The following is a 26,399-nucleotide window of genomic DNA, read 5'->3' on the forward strand; positions in this document are numbered from 1 at the left end:
CTTGTTATCCCCAATATATCTAAAGTTGTCCAAGCAGCCACCAAGGCAAGGAGTGAGCTCTAACATGCTATTAACTCTCTGTATTAAGAGCTACTTTGGCTCCAGCTCTCAGCTATGATTGACAGCCCCAACAGTCTCTTGATTGGATGCTAGAGCTGCCAATCACAGCTAAGAGGAGGGGTCAGGGAAACTCAATACAGAGAGCTCAGGGCACCTTACAAGAAAAGGCCACCTCCTGGATACTTCCTGTGGAGACAGCTGGGAGATGCAACAACAGTTTTCTAAGTCAAATAATTTACATGATCAAGACACCAGGTATCGGTCCACACTTTTCCCAGACTTTTGTATTGGGCAGTTAGCAGTTTTGATGATTTTAAATGAGTCTTTTAGGAGTTTTAAGTTTTTTTATACATTTTTATTGAAATGTAAACAAAATATAAAATATATTGCATTTATTATCCAAATCTGGAGTTACAGTCATCCTTATAATTTATTCCCAATTCTTCTAGCTTAAGCTTCAGTAATCTAATATAGTAACACTAATATTAGATTTTAACATCACCATCTGATGCTAGAGGAGTCAGGTAGATTATTTACCTCGCTCCATGTAGAGTTCAGAATGCATGCTAAGGGTGGAGTAGGATGTAATAGCTGCCACCCAATCATACACTCCTATTTCTACGTATTTTAACTGTATAAACGTAACCTACCGGTATATATTTTTCTTAAATCAATCAGATAGTTTTTATTGAAAGTTTTTTCAGAAACACAGAAATTGAAAAAAATAAACCACAATCAAAGCAACCTCCCACCCCACTCCAACAGCTCCCTTCCCCTAAACAAACAATCCATCTCACCCCTTCAACCCCATCACAGCAGACCATAAAATAGTCAGACAAAGCATACAAGCAAGGAATTGTGGTGTATAAGGCACGGCCTCCCAAGAGCAGATATCAAGGGGACAAAGAAGAGGGGAGGGGCACAGCAAACTCCACACCAAACAGCTATCCTGCAACATTCAAACTGACCAGTCAAAGTTCATACAATGATACCACCCACATGCATGCCCAACTTCAGAAGGAGTAAATTTCCTCACCTAGGGATCCCATATGCCATCAAACTTCCGCTCCACCTTTCGTTTTAATATAGATTCCCTTTTCCGATCTAACTACATATTTAATCTGAGCAATCAAGTCTGCCATATCCAGAGGAGTAGGCCTAATCCAGTACTGCGCTATTAGTTTGCTGGCCTGAACTCGTAATATCTCCACTAGAGAAGGTTCCTGTCCACAAACAAGAAGACCCAGTAGACATATTTTAGGGAGTCGATCTAAGGTCACCCCATACACCGTCTGGATAAGAGTAAACACGTCCCTCCAGTAAGTCTAGAAGTGGGCAGTCCCAAATGATAATGCATTAGATGTGCCTCCAATCTACGACACCGTGGGCATGTGGAATCAAGTCGCACCCCAATTTTATGCAAGAACACCTGAGTTTTATAAACTCTATGTAGGAGAAACAGCTGGGACAACCTATTAGATTCCAACAGAGAGAGATAGGAAGTAAGTGCCAATATGGTGGACCATTCCTCATCAGGCAGAACACCAACATCCCATTCCCATTTACCACGAACAGTCAAGGGGAATTTATCATGATGAAAGCTCAACAGTTCTCCATTCATCCACGAGAGGATTCCAGCCAACTCCCTTTTCGTGACCAAGACCCTATTATGTATGTATTATGTAGTATGTATTAGGGATCGACCGATTATCGGTTTGGCCGATATTATCGTCCGATAACCCCGATTTTGGGCATTATCAGTATCGGCAATTACCTTGCCGATAAGCCAATAATGCCCCAGAACGGGTTCAACCTCCACAGCATCCCCAAACCAGGCAAAAAAACTGCCCATCAGGGTCTACAACAGAGGAGACCTCCTTGATGGGAATAGTTTTGTGAACTAGAATACTAACAACCTGAGCATGAGAGGAGTACATAGAATGATCGGAATAGCCGACCAATGCTCTTTGAAGGACTGTAGTGTTATCGGCCGTCAAATGGGTCTCAGTTAGACACCGTACAGAAGGTTGGAACTGCCTCACCGAGTTGAATATGGCATAGCATTTAGTAGCCTCCCCAAGCCCCCGCACATTCCAGCCAATAACATTAAATACTGCCATCAGACAGAGGAGAGTAGAAATCTGAACACAGGAGACCACAAGGGCCCAGAGGAGACCAGCAAACACATTTACAGGCAGGAAGTGTAGGTAGAGATTCAGACAGGAGTGAGAGACGGAAAACAAGACAAACACCCCAAAACAAAAAACGAAAACACAACCACACAAAACACTGCGGCACGCGGCACCAGGGGGCGCTAATACATTCACGCCAGTTGACATCACTACATAGAAACATCCGTACCACATCACAGAACAGAGAAATTGAAGTGTAGACCGGAGTAAGAACATATAGCAAGAATGCAGGCAACCAATCACACCAATCTAACATGTAAAGCATACAGTCCCGCAATGAAACGGTAAATAATACATCCCTTAATAATTAACAGGCAAAAGGAATAACCCCCACAAAACAGCATGCGTAACCCCCCACCCCCATATCTGCAACAAGAACAGTATCAGTACCCAGTGCAAAAATGTAAAACAACGCCTCAGCAAAATATACAGTATAGAACTATACATATGAAAAATTAGCAGGGCAACTGTAGATAAAAGAACAACAGGCCACCGAGTAAGGGACAACAAAAACTAAGCAGGGCAGTTCAGTCTGGGGCAGGACCTGGAGAGCCCTTGTAGGCTGGGACTCGTGAGCATCCAGCCAACGGATGGCCACCCCATCAAAGAAATGCGTGGCACCCATAGCCACTACATGGAGTCTAGCTGGGTACAGCATAGAATACTGGACTTCAAGGGAGCACAGCTGTCTCTTGACATCAATGAAAGAAGCACGTTTCTTCTGCACCTCGCAGAGAAGTCAGGGAAAAAGGAAATTACATGACCATCCACTTCGATAGGCTATTTTTCCTTGGCGTGCTGCAGAATCAAGTCCCGAAAATGTAGAAGATTCACAAGCATGGACCGGGGCGGGCCCCCTGGCGGGAACGGTCTGGTAGGGACTTGATAGGCACGTTCCACTGCAAAAAGCGGGGTCAAGTTGTCAGACCTAAAAACATCTTTCAACCAGGATTCCATATACAGTGGGGCAAAAAAGTATTTAGTGAGCCACCAATTGTGCAAGTTCTCCCACTTAAAAAGATGAGAGAGGCCTGTAATTTTCATCATATGTATACCTAAACTATAAGAGACATAATGAGAGAAAAAAAATCAATTATACCACATTGTCTGATTTTTAGCCCCTTAAGGACGGATCCATTTTATACCTTACTGACCAGGCTCTTTTTTTTTTTTTTCCCTGACATGTATCTCTTTAAATGGTAATAACTCTTTTTCTGAGTTGAGCGATTCTGAGATAGTTTTTTTTCGTGATATATTGTACTTTATATAAGTGGTGCATTTTTGTTAGCACATACAGCATTTTTTGTGAAAAACTCCAGAATATTGTTAAAAACTGGCAAATTTCTGGCGTTAAAATATTTTTTTTTTATGGTGTACACTGTGCAGTCCTTCCCCCATTTCTATGTTTTTATGTAACTAATAAAAGCAATCATGTTTTAATTCTATTTAAATGACTCTGTTCTCTTGGTGTTTTGTTTAACAATTTTTGGAGGCCATATATGAAGCCCCTCTCATTGATACATTTATACCCCGATACTTTGTTGCTATTTTATTATTTTTTGTACACTGTGCAGTAAAAATTATGTTAAATTTATTCTGGGGGTCAGTACGATTATGGCGATACCCATTTTATACAGCTTTCTATGTTTTTTTTCTTTTTCTGAGCAAAATTCTTTTTCTGCCATTCATTTTCCAACAGCCGTTTATTTTTTATTTTTTGTCCGACGTCATCGAGTAAGGGCTTATTTTTTGCGGGATGAGCTGTAATTTTTATTGGTATCATTTTTTGCGATACGTGCTACCTTTTGATCTTTTTTATTCCGCTATTTGTGGGATAATTTAAACCATACGGTAGTTTTATAGTACACGTCATTACGGATGTGGCAATCCCTATTATGTATATGATTTGTGCTTTTGATCTTTTTTGGTGATAATAGAGTGGTCCCTCAACATACGATGGTAATCCGTTCCAAATGAACCATCGTTTGTTGAAACCATTGTTGAGGGATCCGTGCAATGGAAAGAATAGGAAGTTATACTCACCTGTCCCTGCCGCTCCGGACCATCACCGCTACCCTGGATGTCGCCCTCCATCGCTGTCGCCGCGTCCCCGGGGTGTCCCCGACACTCCAGACGTCTCTGCTTCCCCGGGATCCTCGCTCTCCGTCGCCGCCATCACGTCACTACGCACGACGCTCCTATTGGATGATGGGACACCGTGCACGGTGACGTGATATCGACGAAGGAAAGCATTGGCCATGCAGGGGATCCCGAAGAGGACGTTCTGGAGCCCCGAGGACAGGTGAGCGATTGTCACCGCAGCACACAGGGCACCGTAAATGGCTATCCAGCGGCAGCTGAAGCAGTCTGTTCTGCCAGATAGCCGTTTATGCAATGGCCCCGACATACAAAAGCATTGTATGTTGATGCTGCCTCCAACATGCGAGGCCATCGCATGTTGAAATTATCGTATATCGGGGCCATCGTAGGTCGGGGGGGTTCACTATACAGGGCTTTTATTGGGAAAGGAGCATTTATTTTTTTATTCTTCATACTTCTATTGAAGAACTTTTTATTTTTTACAGGTTATACTATGCTGCAATACATTTGTACTGCAGCACTGTATGACCCAATCAGCTGCACACTGTACAGCCTGTGTGATCCAGCCTGTGGCTGGATCTCACAGGCTTCCTTGCAGGCAGGCAGACAGGTTATGATCTGACCTTCTGCTGCCATAGCAACCAATGGCAACCCGCGATCATATAGTGGCTGCGCCGTTGGTGAACAGGGGGAGCGCGCTGCAGTGTCAGAGATCGCTCGGACGTACGCATACATGCCAGTGCGCGAACGTGTCGGGTGCTGGGACGTATGCATACGTCCCATAGCTGAAAGGGGTTAAAGAATTTTTTTCCAAAATAAGTATTTGGTCACCTACAAACAAGCAAGATTTCTGGCTCTCACAGACCTGTAACAACTTCTTTGGGAGTCTCCTCTGTCCTCCACTTGTTACCTGTATTAATGGCACCTGTTTGAACTTGTTATCAGTATAAAAGACACACAATTACCTTGCCAATATGACAATAATGCACCGACCCCCGCGACTCCATTGCCTCCCCCATCCCCGGTTATATAATTACCTGTTCATGGCGCCCGGGGTTCGCGCTACTTCTGGCTTTTGCGACGTCCTGTGCTATTGCTGTGCGCTGCGCAATGACGAGTAACGTCCTCAACGAGACGTCACCGTCAGTGCACACAGTGACAGCTCAGGACGCCGCTGGAGAAGAAGTAGCGCGGACCCCGGGAACAGGTAATTATAAAACCGGGGATGGGGGAGGCAATGGGGCAGCGGCAGTGGTTGGGCTAGGGAGGAGCCCAGGACAGGCAGGGGGAGAGTAGTGAGTGGCGGCGGTCTCTGGCCCCACAAAATCCACTGCAGTTCATTGATTTAAAGCGCCTGCTTTAAATCATTGTTCTGCAGCGGCCTCTGTGGGGCTGGGGGGGGGGGGGTTAATAGCCGATAATTTATACCGGAATATCAGTATAAGTTATCGGCTATCGGCCTCAAAGTTAACATATTATCGGTATCGGCCCTAAAAATTCAGTATCGGTCGATCCCTACTTTGGAAGGAGTTGAAAGTCCGTGTTGCCCAGCGACCGCCCCAAAACATCACTGCTCTAGAGGAGATCTGAATGAAGGAATGGGCCAAAATACCAGCAACAGTGTGTGAAAACCTTGTGAAGACTTACAGAAAACGTTTGACCTCTGTCATTGCCAACAAAGGGTATATGACAAAGTATTGAGATTAACTTTTGTTATTGACCAAATACTTATTTTCCACCATAATTTGCTAATAAATTCTTTTAAAAAATCTGACTGTGATTTTATGGATTTTTTTTTCTCATTATGTCTCTCACAGTTGAGGTATACCTATGATAAAAATTACAGGCCTCTCATCTTTTTAAGTGGGAGAACCTGCACAATTGGTGGCTGACTAAATCCTTTTTTGCCCCACTGTATTCCATGGGTTGCCACCCTTCACACTTCTCCGGGAGTCCCACAACTCTGACATTATTTCTGCATAACCTGTTTTCCAATTCGTCAGCTTTGGCTTTTAAGAAGGCAATATCCTGACCGTGTCTGGAGTCCCACACCAGGAGGATAACCGCATCCTCCATGTCACTTACCCTTCCCTCAGCCGCAGAGGTATGTTCCGTGACTTTCTGTAGGTCATGCTTAATGAGTGAGATGTCAGACTGCACAGTCCCCACCTGAGTAGTGAGTTGAACAAGAGTCATATTACATCTTTGTATTTCTTCAATGATAGCATGGGTTCAACAGGAGGCTTAGGTGAGGCGGCAGCCGCCGCAGCAGTCATGGCAGATGGGGTATCGGGCAGGGAAACATGCGAGTCAGATACAGAGACCTGCAAGAAAGCGTCCTTCAGAGGGTCCAGCGGAACCTCAAGATCAGCCAGGGGGAGGGGAGCTCCCCTGTGGTCAGGAGAATGCGGCAAAGGAGACCGCAAAGGGAATTTCTCTAGCTTAGCAGCCACCTTTTGTTGTAGCGCCATTTTATTCCTCAGATGGGCAGACAGACGGGTCCCCTGTTGTGAGGAGCTAGGTCCATCCTTGTCGTTCTTTCCCTTATTAGCAGCCATTTGTTTTAATAGCAAATGCCACAAAAGGAGATGAAGTAAGTGGCGCCAAATACAGGTTTGATAGTGGAGCACGAAAACAATCCAGCAGCAGTGGGGGGAGTAGGGAAAGAATCAGGCCCTGTGAGTGGGACCAAAACCCCCAGCATAAATGCAGCAGTCCTGAAACAGGATATTAGCAGGCAGGGTTCAGACAGTAGGACACTCGGGGGGGATACCCCTTTAATGGAGGCTGAGGACAGAGGACTGAAAGGTCCCCAGATATGGGAGGGGAAACAGAAGCATGGGGTCTTCACATATATAAGGCAATGTCCTGTATATTATGGGGACCCCACCACTGTACTCTGCCAGAAAGAGCACCCTCTTCACCCCCAAGAGTGCTCAAATGCTCCCCTCCATTCAGATCTCAACACAGCAGCCCCCCCCCCCCCCAAACACCATTCCCGGCAGAGATCCAGGTAAGTGAAGGGACCGCAGCAGGTCTTTCTTCTTTCTGGCAGGGGAGGGGATCCCAGCAGCAGCGGAGCCCCTACGAAGGCAAGGGGCTGCAATTTGACCTAGGCAGATACGTTAGACAAGAAGGCCAGGCAGCAGGCAAGTCCGGGGCTTCAGGGCCCTCCTTTCACGGGGTCCACAACACACTTCCAGGCACCTCCGAACTTTCTCAAAATTGAGCGGGGGGGGGGGGATATCACCCCAAAGGAGCAGGATGTGGGGGTATTATCAAGGATAAGAAGCAGGATGGCAGGAGCTCTGTAAAAGAGCGTCTGCTCAGGCAGCCATTCAGACCACGCCCCCCAAAAGTAACCTATATTTAGTAATTTTAAACTGAGCAGAGAGAGCTGTACTATCATCATACCAATAATTATTATTAGTGCTTCTTCAGTGCTCAGGGTCGGATATGTTATCCGTTATGGAGATTAACAACATAGTTTCTGGGCTGTTATAACATACACAGCAGGAGGAAAGCAAAGGAGTGGAATATAGATACAGCTTAGTTACATAGCCAGGAGCCTCAAAAAACTTCTAATGAGATGCTATTAAAATGTATATGGGAAGATGAATCATCCAGCTGCATGAGGAAGGCTTCTTCAGGAGGATGATGATAGGTGGAATTAACACCGACTCAATTTATGGCTAAACTTATACTACAGACCTGGTGACAAAGCAACATGAAGAACAGGTTTGCTAAGTATTACAAGTGTCTTCACATATGGAATACAGTCTGGTATTTATAGCTACTCTAGCTGGTCTGTTTTAAATGCCAGGAACAAAGAGGAAAACATTAGAAATATGATAACTGGGAGAATCAAGAAACATATATGCCAGACCAAAAAATATTTAGACAGACAAGGTCAAATGTATGCTTTATCTTTTAAAGGGAACCTGTCACACTGAAAATGCAATCCAATATGCAGGAAGCGTGTTGTGATGGATACATAGTTCTTAGAATTTGATACATAGTTTTATTATAATTTGAAATTTATTTATGGAAATCTATGCACATCTTAGCGCATGCTAAGTAGTCAGTGGGCGGTCCTACTTAGCGATCGACATATCTCAATACACACACATACACCGATAAATGTCAATAACTAAGGAAGACAGCTCACTGGTCCAGCGCAGCACATTCATTTTAACATGTGTGATTTGGGTTAGTGTTCATTTGGGTTGGGATATTTTGCTATGGTGCAAGTGTGGTATCTTTAGTGCAGGTGAATTTGGCTTACAAAGGTGTAGTGCCATGGCCTATATGTGATGACTATTAATTACTTAAAGTCTACTGTTTGTTTTTAGATTGATTGAAATAAAGTGATAGGTTTTATCATAGTAGTGTATAAAATATGTTTGGAGTTACGGTTATTTAGGTTAGAATAAAGAAGACTTAGGGGTGATAAGTATGTATAAATGTATTAGGGGACAGTACAGAGATCTCTCCAATAATCTATCTATACCATATCACAATAGGGATACTTATTTACAGGAGTTCTGCAGTGATACATAACTTATCCCATATCCTGAACGGGGGCCCCCGGCAGTCTGCTGGAAGGGGGCATGCTGACCCCCACACGGAGCGGCGGCCTACACGCCCCCTCCATGTATCCCAGATACATGGAGGGGGCATGTCGGCTGTGGCTTCCTGAGGGGGTCCGTACGTCCACTTCCAGCAGACTGCCGGGCCTCGTTCAGAAGATCGCGAGGGGTCCGACTGCTGGGACCACCGCGATCTATAACTTATCCCCTATCTATTGGATAGGGGATAAGTTATGTTTCTCTACACTACTCCTTTAATTTGATTGACTCTGGTCTTTTTTCAATCTTATAAACTATGTTACTATGTCTTGTTTCCACTTTGTTAATATAATTAGAAGTAGTCTAGAGTATTATGCTTATTATGCTGATATTGGACAAAAGTGGTGTAGCCAGGCGAAACCCTTTGTATACAGATTTCTTTTTAGTAGCAAACACTGCAGTAATCTTTCCAGTTTCTTCTAAGCCAACTCAGTGTGTGAGTCTACACTGCCATATAAAAAATTAGAGAAGAACTATTTATGGTATTAGACAAATGAAACATGAAAATATGTACATACCTTTAAAATTACCAATGAATAACCCAGGGAGAATCTGTGGAAAGAAAAAGCAAATTAATCGAATACACCAAGCACAAATTACATGTCTGCATAAACAGAACATGAGGATGCATAGTATATGAGGTTGCAACAGTGGTTATCAGAAGATAGAATGTTACATTTCTCACATCACAATATTCTATTCAGAATGTACATGAAGCGTGTCCAGTGCAAGTAAGAAGCTAATTCTTATCGGCAGAGGTCTCTTCTCCTTTGTAAAGGAAGATCCAATGGACTAAGCTACTGAGCACTGGATACATAGGGGAGATTTATCAAAACCTGTGCAGCGGAAAAGTTGACCAGTTGCCCATAGCAACCAATCAGATTGCTTCGTTGATTTTTAAAAAGGCCTCTAAAAAAAATGAAAGAAAGGATCTGATTGGTTGCTATGAGCAACTGGTCAACTTTTCCTCTGGACAGGTTTTGATAAATCTCCCCCATAAAGTGGACGTTCTGAGAGGGCAGCAAGGAACACCAAGGGACACCATAACAATTATGTCTTAGGCTCCTTTCACACTATGAGCATTCATCCGTTATTAAACGTCCATTTTCTGTGTAAAAACGGATGTATAATAACGGATAAAAAAATGACGGGTGCTAACGGCTGAATAAATATTCATCTGTTAAGACCCGTAATAACATCCCTCATGTATGGCAGTAACACCTCTGCCTACAGACTCCCACAGCCGGGACTACTACTACTCTCATCATGGAAAATACTTATTTCCATGATGGGAGTAGTAATTCCCTGGCTGCCGGAGTCTGCAGACAGCTGGGGAGGCTGCTGGCTCTATGCGGCTGCTGGCACTATGCGCTGCTAATAGAAATACTTTTCATTCATAGCGCTGCAGGGGTATATGTATATAGATGCGCTGGGGGGGGCAGACATATAGCGTTATCTGCCCGCCACAGCGCATCTAAATACATATGCTGCCGCAGTGCTATGTATGTAAAGTATTTCTATCAGCAGCATTGGGCCGACCGATGCTGCTGCTAGAATGCTTTTCACATATAGCGCTGAGGTGGCATATGTATACAGATGGCTGTGCTACGGAGGGTATATTATACATGTGCAGCAGAGGGTACATTATACATGCACTGCGGGGGGTATATATTTATTAATGCGCCAGCGGGGGGTATACATTTATAAATGCGCAGGCGGGGGGGTATATATTTAGAAATGCGCCGGCGGGGGGGTATATATTTATTAATGCGCCGACGGGGGTCACATCTTTATTAAAGCGCTGCAGGGTGCATATTATAAATGCTCTGGGGGGCTAGATATATAGGCTATATGTCTGCCCCCCCTGCAGCGCTATATATCTTGCCCCCCACAGCGCTTTTAATATACATATGGCCCCCGCTGCCACTTCATTTTAAAAACCCTGCGGAGAGCCCTGAATGACTCCTCGGTACTGGCCATTCAGGGCTCCGCGCTTGGGGATTCAAAAATGAAAGTTAAAACACACCATACATCGCAGGGTTGCGGAGAACACACCATACATCGCAGGGTTGCGGAGAACACACCATACATCGCAGGGTTGCGGAGCTTGCCGCCCGCTCCCCTGCTTAATAACTTCGGATCACATCGGGTCTCAGAAGTGAAACCCGATGCGATCAATCCCTCAGCCCCTGTACTACAACCCCCATCATGGAACAGACTCTCTTCAATGATGGGGGTAGTAGTACAAACACTAATGTAGCCTCCCCAGCTGTCTGCAGACTCCCGCAGCCAGGGAATTACTACTCCAGTCATGGAAACAAGTCTGTTCCATGATGGGAGTAGTAGTAGTCCCTCAGCACTGCAGGGGTCTGCTGATGTCACCTCTTCTGAGCATGCTCAGAAGCAATAACGGATTTTATAAACCAGATGCAAACGGATGACATAAAGGCTCATCCGTTTGCCATAGACTTCAATGTTAAAAATAATGGCCGTTAATTTATCCATTTCTTGTGACGGAAGAAAAATTAGTGCATGTTCCGCTAATTCTTCCGTCACAACTAACGTCCGATATTCATGACAGGCCATAACGGGTCATAACGGATAATCAAAAAATCCCATAGACTTTAACCCCTTAAGGACCGGGGGTTTTTCCGTTTTTGCATTTTCGTTTTTTGCTCCTTGCTTTTAAAAAACTCATAACTCTTTCAATTTTGCACCTAAAAATCCATATGATGGCTTATTTTTTGCGCCACCAATTCTACTTTGTAATGGCGTCAGTCATTTTGCCCAAAAATCTACGGTGAAACGGAAAAAAAAATCATTGTGCGACAAAATTGAAAAAAAAAAAACGCAGTTTTGTAACTTTTGGGGGCTTCCGTTTCTACGTAGTACATTTTTCAGTAAAAATGACACCTTATCTTTATTCTGTAGGTCCATACGATTGAAATGATACCCTACTTATATAGATTTGATTTTGCCGGACTTCTGGAAAAAATCATAACTACATGCAGGAAAATTAATACGTTTAAAATTGTCATCTTCTGACCCCTATAACTTTTTTATTTTTCCGTGTATGGGGCGGTATGAGGGCTCATTTTTTGCGCTGTGATCTGAAGTTTTTAACGGTACCCTTTTTGCATTGATAGGTCTTATTGATCGGAATTTTTTTGGGCGCACGCCATTGACCAAGTGGCTTAATTAATGATATATTTTTATAATTCGGACATTTCCGCACGCGGTGATACCATATATGTTTATTTTTATTTACACTTTTTTTTATTGGAAAAGGGGGGTGATTCAAACTTTTAATAGGGGAGGAGTTAAATGATCTTTATTCACTTTTTTTTTGCAGTGTTATAGGTCCCATAGGGACCTATAACACTGCACACACTGATCATCATTGATCACTGGTTTCTCATAAGAAATCAGTGATCAACGATTCTGCCGCATGACTGCTCATGCCTGGATCTCAGGCACTGAGCAGTCATTCGGCGATCGGACAGCGAGGAGGCAGGTAGGGGCCCTCCCGCTGTCCTGTAAGCTGTTCGGGATGCCGCGATTAGCCGCGGCTATCCCGAACAGCCCAACTGAGCTAGCCGGCAACTTTCACTTTCGCTTTTAGCCACACGGCTCAGCTCTGAGCGCGCGGCTAAAGGGTTAATAGCGCGAGGCGCCACGATCGGCGCTGCGCGCTATTAGAGGCAGGTCCCAGCTTCACTATGACGCCGGGCCCGCCGTGATATGACGCGGGGTTACTGTGTAACCCCGCGTTATATCAGGAGAGCAGGACCAAGGACGTACCGGTACGTCCTTGGTCCTTAAGGGGTTAATGGGATTTTGTAATGGACGTTTAACATCCTTTTTTAAAGCTTTTCTAATGGACGTTTATAATAAATAATTTTATAGTGTGAAAGCAGCCTTAGTACAAGAGTATTTATAACTTTAATATAATATTTAATGGTGGGACAAGTCACTGTCAGCCTGCTGAAGACCAATTTCACATATACATGAAATTAAACAGAAAAAATATGTAGTAAAGTCATTTTTAATATTGACAGTCTAAAATATCAGATAACAGTAGTACAAGGAGATATTGAACACTGTATAAATAAAAGGTATAAGTCAAACAAAATAGTTTTAATTTATAAAACAAATACATAAGAAACTTCATAAGAACATACTTATTCTAAGCTAACTAGTTCATGACCTGTAATGAAACAACTTTACTTGTAGTAGTCCATTATTAAACGCTATGAACACATTTGGAAAAGCACTTTTTTCTTCTTGCTTTGTACTTATTATTGGGGGAGGGGATTTTCATAGATCTTTATTAAACATGTTGCCTAGCTTCTCCTACACCGTTTGTTACATGAGCTTATCTTCATCTCTACACTTAGTATATAGCTTATATGATTCTTCCCAGGAAACTGCCTTGTATCTGCATTCTTCTCTCTCTACAGCCTGTGGGAGCTGTTCTCCAAGGATTCTGTCCCCCCTCCACAATCTGAGTAGTATACTTGACCAGCTCACTCTCCCACCACTAATGTTTTTACGAGTGCCAAATCTTCTTCTTGCTGGTTCCGGAGACTTTTAGTGTGGGTAGGAAATGCCTGCTCAGCATAGAAACTTCACAGGAAGCAGGAACAAGAGGCCAGGTAAGTATACTTCTTTATAGTCTTCACTAATTTCACCGCAGCCCATGCCCACTTGTCAGAACCCCCCCCCCCCCCCCAATCTTAAATTAAGAAAACAAACAAAAAAAATGTGCAAAGATGTTTAAATCCTAAATCAGTCATGAGTCAAATTCACAAGTCAACTTGTTATTAGAAACACTCTTCAAGCTTGTTGACAAACAAGCTGGGGCCATGAGTGGGGCAGCTGTTTATTATATCATTATACCCTGTATTATATTGTTTGTCAACAAGCTGGGGCCATGAGTGGGGCAGCTGTTTTTTATATCGTTATACCCTGCATTATATTGTTTGTCAACAAGCTGGGGCCATGAGTGGGGCAGCTGTTTTTTTATATCGTTATACCTTGTATTACATTGTTTGTCAACAAGCTGGGGCCATGAGTGGGGCAGCTGTTTTTTATATCGTTACACCCTGCATTATATTGTTTGTCAACAAGCTGGGGCCATGAGTGGGGCAGCTGTTTTTTATATCGTTACACCCTGCATTATATTGTTTGTCAACAAGCTGGGGCCATGAGTGGGGCAGCTGTTTTTTATATTGTTATACCCTGCATTATATTGTTTGTCAACAAGCTGGGGCCATGAGTGGGGCAGCTGTTTTTTATATTGTTATACCCTGCATTATATTGTTTGTCAACAAGCTGGGGCCATGAGTGGGGCAGCTGTTTTTTTACTTCCTCAAATTACTGTCCAGCATAGTGTAAAGGCTATATTTCAAAATAGGTGTAAAGTGGGGTAATTTATGTATGGGCTCCCATTGTAGTGTACTAAGCTATTTGATACTGCAAAAAAAGCCATTCCAAATCATACCAGCTTGAAGAAGGTCAAACAGAAAATTATGGCCTCTGTCAAGTGATAGGAATCCTATCTAAACATGGCCTTAACTAACAATACGTTAATGTAGCTCTGCAATATAATACAGGGTATAACGATGTAATGAAATTGTTTTAGTGTTAATAAAGAGTATATCAATGCGTGATCAGTGGGTCTTTGACCCCTGGATTTTCACTGGGCACAACACCAGGACCGCCATTAGAAATTTCAGAACCCCAAGTTGCTGAACCGTTTGGGCCCATATTTGCTATAAATCCAATTTCTTTTTTTCTGTACTATCTTCAGCCAAAGTATGTTAGTTTTAATAATATCATTGTAAGAAGCATTATACATAAATTGAGGACACCAAGATAAAAAAAAACTGTGAAATGTTTCTGTGAAATGTTTCCTTGTGTCTCTGATAATGTAACCTAAATTATACAGCGATCCCTCAACTTACAATGGCCTCAACATACAATAGTTTCAACATACAATGGTCTTTTCTGGACCAGTGTAACTTGAAACCAGACTCAACATACAATGTACGGACAGTCCAGATCTGTGAGACATTTCACAACTGCAGGAACTGACCAATCAGAATGGGCATTCACTGGTAAATCACCTCTATTACTGAAGTGCATGCACTGACTGGCTGTCTGGTAGCGACCCCTACAGTACAGGGAGGAACTACAAGTTCTGTACTACTCCTTACCTGTGCCAGGATTAGCTGCTCCTTTTGGACACCAATTAAGGGTGCCTACATTTGGGACACTGTGTGTACTGTATTGGACCCTGAAGAAGCTCCTGTGCTCTACATAAACCATTGTTTCCCAACCAGGGTGCCTCCAGCTGCTGCAAAACTACAACTCCCAGCATGCCGGACAGCCAACGGCTGTCCGGGCATGCTGGGAGTTGTAGTTTTGTAACAGCTGAAGGCACCCTGGTTGGGAAACACTGACAGACCGTAATAAACAGCTGCCAGCAGCTCTTTCTTACTTTTATATGTAAGGATTTGCTTTATCTATATTAGTTATCTGCTTATTTTTCTTTAATCCTCACTTTTTTTTCCTATTTTTGGTTGATATTTTGGTGGCTTCAGAACCAATTACCAGGTTTCCATAGAGTTCTGGTCTCAACATACGATGGTTTCAACATACAATGGCCGTCCTGGAACCAATTAATATTGTAGCTTGAGAGACCACTGTATCCACCAAGGCTGGTCACACTTCCTCTAGCCAACACAACCATCTAATATCTTTACAAACAGAGCAACATACAAGAGGAATGCTTTCAGGTGTTCCAGAGGGCGGGGGACACCATCATGGTTGAGCATCAACAAGGAATGTAAAAGTCTAATGTGATTTTTATGTATTTAAGAAACCACATACTACATTTACTAAGAAGATCATCTGGTATTGCTAAGCCTTACATGATAGCTCTGTCCTGTTTACACAGGATGTCCGTGTACTGTGCCTGTGTGGTGTTAGAAGAGACACAATTTAAAAGGGGTACTCTGGCCCTAAGCAGCTCATTTGCATATCCACAAAAAAAGATGATAACAGGCGAACGGCGGGACGGATCCAGGCATGGTAGGCAGCGAATTGAGAGGAAGCAAATTGATCCGCAACCCCCGCACTACCAGCCAGTACCTCTGGTTAGTGCGGGGGGAGTTTACTGACAGTTTTCCTTTAAGGGCCCAGAGCAGGACACGGGAGGCACTGTGTGAGCGCTGAAAGTAAAGGTTTCTTTTTTATATATATATATCACAAAAGGCCATAGTTTTTAAATACTTCCTTAACACCATTTCAGCTCAACTGCGCTCCACTAATACCCTCTCCAACATTAGCTAGCCCAGGGTTTCTCAAGCGCGGTCCTCAAGTACCCCCAACAGGTCATGTTTTCAGGATTTCCTTAGTCTTTCACAGGTGATATAATTGTGGTGATGCCTGATTCACTGACCATTAATTATGTCACCTGTGAAAGACTAAGGAAATCCTGAAAACATGACCTGTTGGGGGTGCTTGAGAAACACTGAGCTATCCCAACCTGCCTGTATCCCTGGTGCTTGGCAGTGGCGTACCTAGGGAGGGGGGCGGCCCGCCCCGGGTGCCACTCTCAAGGGGGGTGCCAGGGGCGGACTGACCCGCCGCCGCAAAATTAAAGTTTTATATATTTTTTAACACTTTGCCGCCGCACGCACTGTGTCCGCCTGCAAACCCCCCCCAGAGCCGCACAAAAAAAAAAACATTTCATTCTTTGCACAGCGGCTCAGTGCCGCACGGTCATGCCAGTGCCGCACTGCATATACCTATGGGAAAGAGGGGGGGGGGGGGGGGGGGGAGTGTAACTCTGCATATACCTATGGGAAAGAGGGGGGGTGTAACTCTGCATATACCTATGGGAAAGAGGGGGTTTCCTGGCTACCTACCTGCCCTTTTACTGTGCAGGACACCAAGGAGGGCATTATTACAGTTTGTGGGCATATAGATGGGAAGATTGTAGAGGATGGGAGGGCACTGGAAATATGCAGAGTCTGACATGTTTTTCCTGCAGATGTTAAGAGATCCACATGACGGTCTTATCCGGATGGAGAAGAAAAGGAAAGAGGACGCCGCTGATCAGAAAAGACGTAATTGTGAGTCCCAAAATGTAACTGTAATCACTTATATGGTATATACATCCTGTGTACAGCTGATATCTACCGCCATATGGTTCTGTATATAATCACTTATATTGTATACAATTCCTTTATAGTATACTGGTCTGTGTATAGTGGTTTTATACAGTATGGCGATATTATCCAGTTATTGTGTGGTGGTATATATTTACTCCTTGTATACTGGTATTATTGGTCATGGAAATTTACTTACGTTGAAGTGTTTCTTACATATATACATTTTTATTTATTGTGTGTGGAATTTGGGTGGAATAGGAGCGTGGCAGAAGATTGACGAGCTGCAGAGCCTAGCAGGGGCCCTTGCCTTTTTTTTGGGGTCCGGGGGCCCCCCCGAGTGTTGTCAGTCAACTCCTGGGGGGAGGGGAGGGAGGGGGTGTAATTAAGGGGGGGTGCGTGTGTGTGGGGGGCGGGGGGTGCCAAACAAAGTGTCCGCCCCGGGTGCCAAATGCTCTAGGTACGCCCCTGGTGCTTGGTACCATGATGTTCTGGCCTGCTTGGCCAGCTGCCACTTAATAGGGACCACTTGAGGTAGATCCCTGCAGCAGAAGTCCAGCATCCACATACAGGATCGGGATAAAGGGTGAAAACTAGGGTAATACTTTCCTCTTCAAAGTATAGCCCAAAGCCAAACTGGTAGTGGCACAGCAGGTCCACCCCCATTGAGGCATTACAATGTGTACTTCCCCACATTTATCAAACAGGCTGGTGTAAGATTGTGCAAATAATTCAGTGATCATGCCACAAATTTGCGACAACTTAAAAAAAATTAATAAATAAAAATCCTTGATAAATCACCTACTACTGCTAAAAGCCATGCCACACTACATTTGAGCCGCTCTCTTGAAAGAGTCTAAATGATTTGCTCAACATTTTTGTTACTTTTTTTTTACCCATTGCACAACACAAAAAAATTGTAAAACCAATACTAAATTCCCCATAGTATATTCATTAATGATGCACCATTTTACAAGAAAACAGTTAGCAGAATGTGTAGCCAGTAACATTTAATAGAAACTGTGCAAAACAACATGTCCAAAAACTGTGGTTTCAAACTGCATTGTAGCTGCACTGTTTTTGCACCCTGATATTCTAACTTTAAAAAGGGTTTTTTGGAACATTGAATCTATAAGGCAGTAATAAATAAAATATATTTAAAAAAGGTTGTCATTTATACCCAATTTGATACACTCTTAAATCTACCAATTTCAATAGTGGTCCCATGGCCTATTATGTGTTAACCCAGTACTCCATGGACATACAAATGTCTTTAACCTCTTCAGGACACATGTCGTACCGGTACATCATGGGACCCTGGTACTTAAGGACCCATGACGTACATGGGACCGGGGTGACTGCTGATATCGATCAGCAGGCACCCCGCGCAAATGCCCAGGGGGGGTCATCAGACCCCCCCCCCTATGACGGCGATCGGCGCAAATCGCGAGTGAATTCCCCCTGAAGTGATAGGAGTGAGGTGGCAGGGGTGCCACCCCTCCTATCCCTGCTATTGGTCGTATAGACGTGACGACCAATAGCAGATTGGGGGCGGGGGAGGGGGTTACTTTCGTTTTCCCCGTTCTGCCCACCCACAATAGGCGGGGCAGGACAGGGAAACTGACAGGGACCGGCGCCGAAGGTCACTTACCGATCTGCGGAGGCTGCGGGAGGCGATGTCGTGCGGCTGGCTCCCTGGATCCCAGGGAAGCTGGTGAGTTGCCTAGCAACATCTGGAGGGCTACAGTCTGAGACCACTATAAAGTGGTCTCTATACTGTAGCCCTCCAGATGTTGCAAAACTACAACTACCAGCATGCCCAGACAGCTGTTTGGGCATGCTGGAAGTTGTAGTTGTGCAACAGCTGGAGGTCTACAATTTAGAGATCACTGCATAGTGATCTCCAAACTGTAGCCCTCTAGATCTTGCAAAACTACAACTCCTAGCATGCCCTCACAGCAGTTTGCTGTATGTGCATGCTGGGATTTGTAGTTCTGCAACATCTGGAGGTCCACAGTTTTGAGATCACTATGCACTGGTCTCTAAATTGTAGACCTCCAGATGTTGCAAAACTGCAAAACCCAGCATGCCCAAACAGGAAACAGCTGTCTAGGCAGGCTGGGAGTTGTAGTTGCGTACCTCCAGCTGTTGCGTAACTACCGTATATACTCGAGTATAAGCCGACCCGAGTATAAGCCTAGACCCCTAATTTCAACCCAAAATCCCAGGAAAAGTTATTGACTCGAGTATAAGCCTAGGGTGGGAAATACATCATCCCCCCCCTGTCATTAACATCCTCATCATCATCCCCTTGTCATCATCCCACACATCCCCCCTTCATCATCCCCTTATCATCCCCTTATCATCCCCTTATCATCCCCTTATCATCCCCTTATCATCCCCTTATCATCCCCTTATCATCCCCTTATCATCCCCTTATCATCCCACACATCCCCCTTCATCATCCCCTTATCATCCTACACATCCCCCCTTCATCATCCCCTTATCATCCCACAAATCCCCCCTTCATCATCCCCTTGTCATCATCCCACACATCCCCTTGTCATCATCCCACACATCCCCCCTTCATCATCCCCTTATCATCCCGCACATCCCCCTTCATCATCCCCTTATCATCCCACCCCCCCCCCCTTCATCATCCTCTTCTCATCATTCGCCCTCAGTGGTCTTCAACCTGCGGACCTCCAGAGGTTTCAAAACTACAACTCCCAGCAAGCCCGGGCTGGGAGCTGTAGTTTTGAAACCTCCGGAGGTCCGCAGGTTGAAGACCACTGCGGCCTTCGACATCATCCAGCCCCCTCTCACCCCCTTTAGTTCTGAGTACTCACCTCCGCTCGGCGCTGGTCCGGTCCTGCAGGGCTGTCCGGAGAGGAGGTGGTCGGGTGGGATAGTGGTTCTGGGCTGCTATCTTCACCGAGGGCGCCTCTTCTCCGCGCTTCCGGCCCGGAATAGAGGCATTACCTTGACAACGACGCAGAAGTACGTTGGCAATGAACGCACCTCTGCGTCGCTGTCAAGGCAACGTGACTATTCTGAGGCCGGGCCCGAAGCGCTTAGAAGAGGCCTCCCCGGTGAAGATAGCAGCCCGGAACCACTATCCCACCGGACCACCTCCTCACCGGACAGTCCTGCAGGACCGGACCAGCGCCGAGCGGAGGTGAGTACTGTACAGAACTAAAGGGGGGTGAGAGGGGGCTGGATGATGTCGAAGGCCGCAGTGGTCTTCAACCTGCGGACCTCCGGAGGTTTCAAAACTACAACTCCCAGCAAGCCCGGACAGCCGATGGCTGCCCGGGCTTGCTGGGAGTTGTAGTTTTGAAACCTCTGGAGGTCCGCAGGTTGAAGACCACTGCGGGTGGGGGAGTTCACTCGAGTATAAGCAGAGGGGGGTGTTTTCAGCATGAAAAATCGTGCTGAAAAACTCGGCTTATACTCGAGTATATACGGTACATCTCCCAGCATGCCCTTCGACGATCAGTACATGCTGGGAGTTGTAGCTTTGCAACAGCTGGAGACGCACTGGTTGGAAAATACTGAGTTAGGTAACAGAACCTAACTGAAGGTTTTCCAACCAGTGTGCCTCCTACTGTTGCAAAAGTACAACCCCCAGCATGCATGATCTGTCAGTACATGCTGGGAGTTGTAATTTTGAAACAGCTGGAGGTTTGCGCCCCCCCCTCCCCAATGTGAATGTACAGGGTACATTCACGCGGGCAGGTTTACAGTAAGTTTCCTGCGTGAAGTTTGAGCTGCGGCAAATTTTTCACCGCAGCGCAAACTCTTAGCAGGAAACTCAACGTAACCCGCCAGTGCGAATGTACCCTAAAAACACTACACTAACACATAATAAAAGGGTAAACCACTACATATACACCTCCTTACACTGTGTCCCCCCCCCCCCCCCCCAATAAAAATGAAAAACGTATTGGGGTATCTCCGTAATCGGGAGAAATTGCACTACAACTTTTGGGGGGCTTTTTCTCCTTTTACCCCTTATGAAAAGGAAAAGTTGGGGGCTACACCAGCCTGTTAGTGTAAAAAAATTAATTTTTTACACTAACATGCTGGTGTTGCCCCATAATTTTAGTTTTCACAAGCAGTAAAAGCAAAAAAAGACCCACAAAATTTGTAACACAATTTCTCCTGAATACGGAAATACCCCATATGTGGAGGTAAAATGGTCTGAGGACGCACAACAAGGCTCAGGAGTGTACATTTGAGGCCTAAATTGGTGATTTGCACAGGTGAGGCTGCTTTTACAGCAGTCCTGACATAAACGCAAAAAAATAAATACCCACATTGACCCCATTTTGGAAACTTACACCCCTCACGGAACGTAATAAGGGGTACAGTGAGCATTTACAGGTGTCTGACAGATTTTTGGAACAGTAATCCGTGAAAATGAAAAATTTTATTTTTCATTTGCACAGCCCACTGTTCCAAAGACCTGTAAAACGCCAGTGTTGTGTAAATACTCACTGCACCCCTTATTAAATTCTGTGAGGGGTGTAGTTTCCAAAATGGGGTAACATGTGGGGGGGGGGGGGGGGTCCACTGTTCTGGCACCACGGGGGGCTTTGTAAACGCACAAGGCCCCCGATTTCCATTCCAAACAAATTCTCTTTCAAAAAGCTCAATAGTGCTCCTTCTCTTCTGAGCATTGTAGTTCGCCAGCAGAGCACTTGACGTCAACACATGGGGTATTTCCATACTCAGAAGAAATGGGGTTACAAATTTTGGGGGGCATTTTGCCCTATTATCCCTTGTAAAAATTTGAAATTTGAGGGGAAAGTAGTATTTTAGTGAAAAAAAAAAATCATAATTTGCACATCCAACTTTAACGAAAAGTCGTCAAACACCTGTGGGGTGTTAAGGCTCACTGGACCCCTTGTTACGTGCCTTGAGGGGTGTAGTTTCCAAAATAGTATCCCATGTGTTTTGTTTTTTTGCTGTCCTGGCACCATAGGGGCTTCCTAAATGTGACATGCCCCCCAAAAACCATTTCAGAAAAACTCACTCTCCAAAATCCAACTGTCACTCCTTCCCTTCGGAGCCATCTACTGCGCCCGCCAAACACTTGCCAGTGTAAAAAATGAAGATTTTGAATTTTCTCCTTCAATTTGCTGCTATTCCTGTGAAACACCTAAAGGGTTAACAAACCTTTCAAATGTCATTTTGAATACGTTGAGGGGTGCAGTTTTTATAATGGGGTCATTTTTGGGGTATTTCTAATATGAAAGCCCTTCAAATCCACTTCAAAACTGAACTGGTCCCTGAAAAATTAGATTTTGAAAATTTGGCGAAAAATTGGAAAATTGCTGCTATACTTTGAAGCCCTCAGATGTCATCCAAAAGTAAAAACATGTCAACTTTATGATGCAAAAATAAAGTAGACATATTGTATATGTGAATCAATATATAATTTATTCAGAATATTCATTTTCCTTATTAGCAGAGAGCTTCAAAGTAAAAAAAAAAAAATGCAAAATGTTCAATTTTCTTCATTAAATTTTTGAATTTTTCACCAAGAACGTATCGACAAAATTTTACCACTAACAAAGTAGAATATGTGACGAAAAAACTATCTCGGAATCAGAATGAAAGGTAAAAGAATCCCAGAGTTATTAATGCTTAAAGTGAATGTGGTCAGATGTGCAAAAAATGGCGGGGTCCTACAGTGAAAATTGTCTGGGTCCTTAAGGGGTTAAAACACACGTATCATTGGAATTTTAATCTGTATCCCACTGCTCAGGACTGACCCATGCTAGGAATTTCAGTTTTAACCCAATGTCACTTCACACTTCAGAAATCTGGAGCACTGGAGGTGGCAGCTTGCTTCTATTTTTAAGTGACTGCCAAAATATAAAAATAGCCCCCAAGTGTTCAGTACATCACTTACTCTACACTACAACAACAGAAATGAAGCCTAGTAAAAAATACCCATTAAGCTATAAAACCAAGTAACACCAATTGCAATGCTGTAGATATTATTTACCCCTCCTGGAAGCCTTATGCATATCCATCAATCTGTAAATGTAGAAAAGTAGTAGTATAAAGCAGCAACCTCAATAAACAATGACATCACCTATAGTAAAAAGTGAGTGTCCCTTACATGCAATACTTTTTTACAGTAAAAACTACTATTCAATCTAAATCTCTCTTCTTCTCAATGTAAAAAGTTTATGTTAAACTGCATTTTAGGCCTTATGCACACACAGCAAAAACCGGACAATTGTTTTAACATTGGAGAACACATTATAAACAAACATACTTTACGTTTTTATTGACTCATTCCGTAACACCTTATTGACTCGTTTCTGTCTATATTGGAATTGTCAACAATAAATGTAATTTGAATGTGATTTGGTTTCATTGAGGGGTTAAAGGGAATAGTATGACTTTCACACCTTTTGGGTCCTCTGTAGCATTAGGTTACCAGTTGGGTTGTTTACTGGTAAGAAACAGTATATAAAGCACAGAAAATCCGGCTCACGAGGTAATGATCCAATGTTACTTGATGCTATTGATATTCCAGCATACAAAGTCATGTAAAAGCAGGACTAATGCGTTTCGGACACCATGTCCTTAGTTATAGTCAAATAGCCAAATGGTTCCAACAAGACATATATACTCTTGTGCACACATAAGAACCTCCCATACACACGTGGTATCAATGAAAAACAAAAAAGTGGAAAAAAGCAGATCACGTCTTTACTGCCTGCTAATAGAGAAACAGTATATACTTACGATGGGTTAGGGCACTTTTACACAGATGTATTTTAAATCTCTATTTGTAAGCCAGAATTAGGAGTGGAACTCTAGGGAAAAACTTTAAATGAAAAATTCAGCTTCTTCTCTTTTTTTGGAGCCGCTTCTAGTCTTGGCCTACAAATACTGACCCAACTGCTGGAGAGTGAAAATTGCACAAAAAATTTTTATATCAACAGATTTTTATAGTATCGTCAACCCTATACTAGAAAAGATAGACTGATAAGGGCAAGAGCTCTGAGATCAACTACTCCTGAGAATTGGTGTGCTCAGTGCCTAATCCTCACAGCCATAGAGCTCTCTTAGCTGCTCCACTCCTCCAGCACCGGCTGCTTCCTTTCACTTTCCTCTGCTGCTGAGCCGGTACACCACCACCGACGGGGAGTCTTCCGGCACTCAGCATAGTCTGGGCTCCATGTCGCTCACTGCTCACTTCCCCCAGGATGCCAGGAGGGCACAGTGATCCGCAGAGCCCCAAAGGAATGCTGCTGATCCCACGGTGCTCTACTTTCTCATCCCCACAGCCCATGGATTGTTCTGGCCACTTTGTTTAACTTGCTGCGGCCATTTCGGGTCTCTACTTTGCCCAGTCATCTGGGTCACACCTGCACCCCCTCTCCTCCTGGTCTTCTAGTAAGCAGGTATGAAGTAATTGTTGAGGCAATATTGAAAGGGCCATCAATGGTGCCAGCACAAAATGCTTAGTTGCAACCTGGGACCTAGGATTTGTCGAGCCCTGATTTATGGTAAATCAAATTAAATTCTTTATAGTGCTGGGCGGTATGACCAAAAATGTGTATCATTGTATTTCTCCAAATTATGGCGGTTTCACAGGAGATTTATCAAAACCTGTCTAGAGGAAAAGTTGCTGAGTTGCTCATAGCAACCAGATTGCTTCTTTCATTTTTGAAAAGGCCACTGAAAAATGAAAGAAGCAATGTGATTGGTTGCTATGGGCAACTCAGCAAATTATTCTCTGGACAAGTTTTGATAATTCTTTGGACAAGTTTATACAAACCAAGCCTTATTTTCCCAATGTGTGCAATAAAACAGTGTATTCTATACTGCCCAGCTTAGACTTAAAAGCTGTCCATGAGTAAACTTTATTGTGCTATTATCAGTCTTTGCTTTCTTTGGTGTGTCTGTCACTTACTCTTTAGGGGGGAGATTTATCAAAACCCGTGAGGTGAAAAAGTGGAGCAGTTGCCCATACCAACCAATCAGATCGCTTCTTTCATTTTTGAAAAGGCATCTGAAAATTGAAAGCAGCGATCTGATTGGTTGCTATGGGCAACTGTACCACTTTTCCTCTACACAGGTTTTGATAAATTTCCCCCTAGGTCTTTTCAGTTTTAATTGGTACTGTAGTAGGCCAGATACTAAGTTTACTGTAGTAGGTACTGATGTAGTGAATGCATTTAAACGTGAAGCCAGACATTATAATAGGGGACAATAGATGGTTAGAAGGGTTCTCTGACACTTGAATGATCACAGGGTGCCAATAGTATGGACCTTTAGCAGTCAGCTTTAAAGGGGTACTCCGGTGCTTAAACATCTTATCCCCTATCCAAAGGATAGGGGATAAGATGCCTGATCGCGGGAGTCCCGTCGCTGGGGACCCCCGGGGTCATGCACACGGCACCCCGTTTGTAATCCGTGCCCGGAGCGTGTTCGCTCCGGGTCTGATTATGGTCGACCGCAGGGAGGGCGGTGTGTGACGTCACGCCTCCGCCCCCGTGTGACGTCACGCTCCGCCCCTCAATGCAAGCCGACGGGAGGGGGCGTGATAGCTATCACGCCACATCCCGTAGGCTTGCATTGAGGGGTGGAGCGTGACGTCACACGGGGGCTGAGGCGTGACGTCACGCTCCGCCCCTCAATGCAAGCCTACGGGAGGGGGCGTAATAGCTATCACGCCCCCTCCCGTCGGCTTGCATTGAGGGGCGGAGCGTGACGTCACACGCCGCCGGCCCTGCGGTCGCCGATAATCAGTGCCGGTGCACCCCGTTGTAGCCTCTTCCTATTTAATCTCACCAACTCTATTAACTCATCATGGGCACCTCCATCAGGCCCGAGGATGTGGTCCAGCAACAGCAGCAACCGCCAAGCCTCTGAGCCTGCTAACGCACATGGGAACGGAGGACAGGTAATAGCAGGGGATCAGAGAGAGGAGGGAAGGGGAGGGGGGTTGGTGAATGAGTGAATAATGTGGCATAGGAGGTGATAAAGGGGTGGAGGGTCTGAAATATAATGGCACAGGGTGCACATCAGAGGGGGGAATATAATGGCACAGGGGAATGATATGGCACAGGGCGTGATAAAGGGGAAGATGAAATCGCATAGGATGGTTGCAGCCATATTTCTAATGCCGATACTGGTAATACATTGTGCATTGTCGATTAGCAACACGATACATGCAATTGCCGGCATAGCAAGGAGTGTGTAAGCAAACT

General features: G+C 44.4%; 1 protein-coding gene across 2 annotated transcripts in view; it reads right to left on the minus strand.

Moving 5' to 3' along the window:
- The window catches only part of DUSP22 (dual specificity phosphatase 22), an 81,170-nt gene that overhangs the window by 45,190 nt on the left and 9,581 nt on the right, over window positions 1–26,399 (minus strand). Inside the window, exons 1-2 of one of the 2 annotated variants that reach the window (XM_056521047.1) lie at window positions 26,007–26,027; window positions 9,499–9,532 (exon numbers count right to left, since the gene is read on the minus strand). In XM_056521047.1, coding sequence (XP_056377022.1) covers window positions 9,499–9,532; window positions 26,007–26,012 — 40 coding nt within the window. In that variant the 5' untranslated portion in view covers window positions 26,013–26,027. Of the gene's footprint in view, window positions 1–9,498; window positions 9,533–26,006; window positions 26,028–26,399 lie in introns of those variants that run through there. The other variant, XM_056521046.1, reaches the window with a different exon arrangement.

Source organism: Hyla sarda, chromosome 5 (genome assembly GCF_029499605.1).
Source record: "Hyla sarda isolate aHylSar1 chromosome 5, aHylSar1.hap1, whole genome shotgun sequence".
In the NCBI taxonomy this organism is placed as follows: Eukaryota; Metazoa; Chordata; class Amphibia; order Anura; family Hylidae; genus Hyla; species Hyla sarda.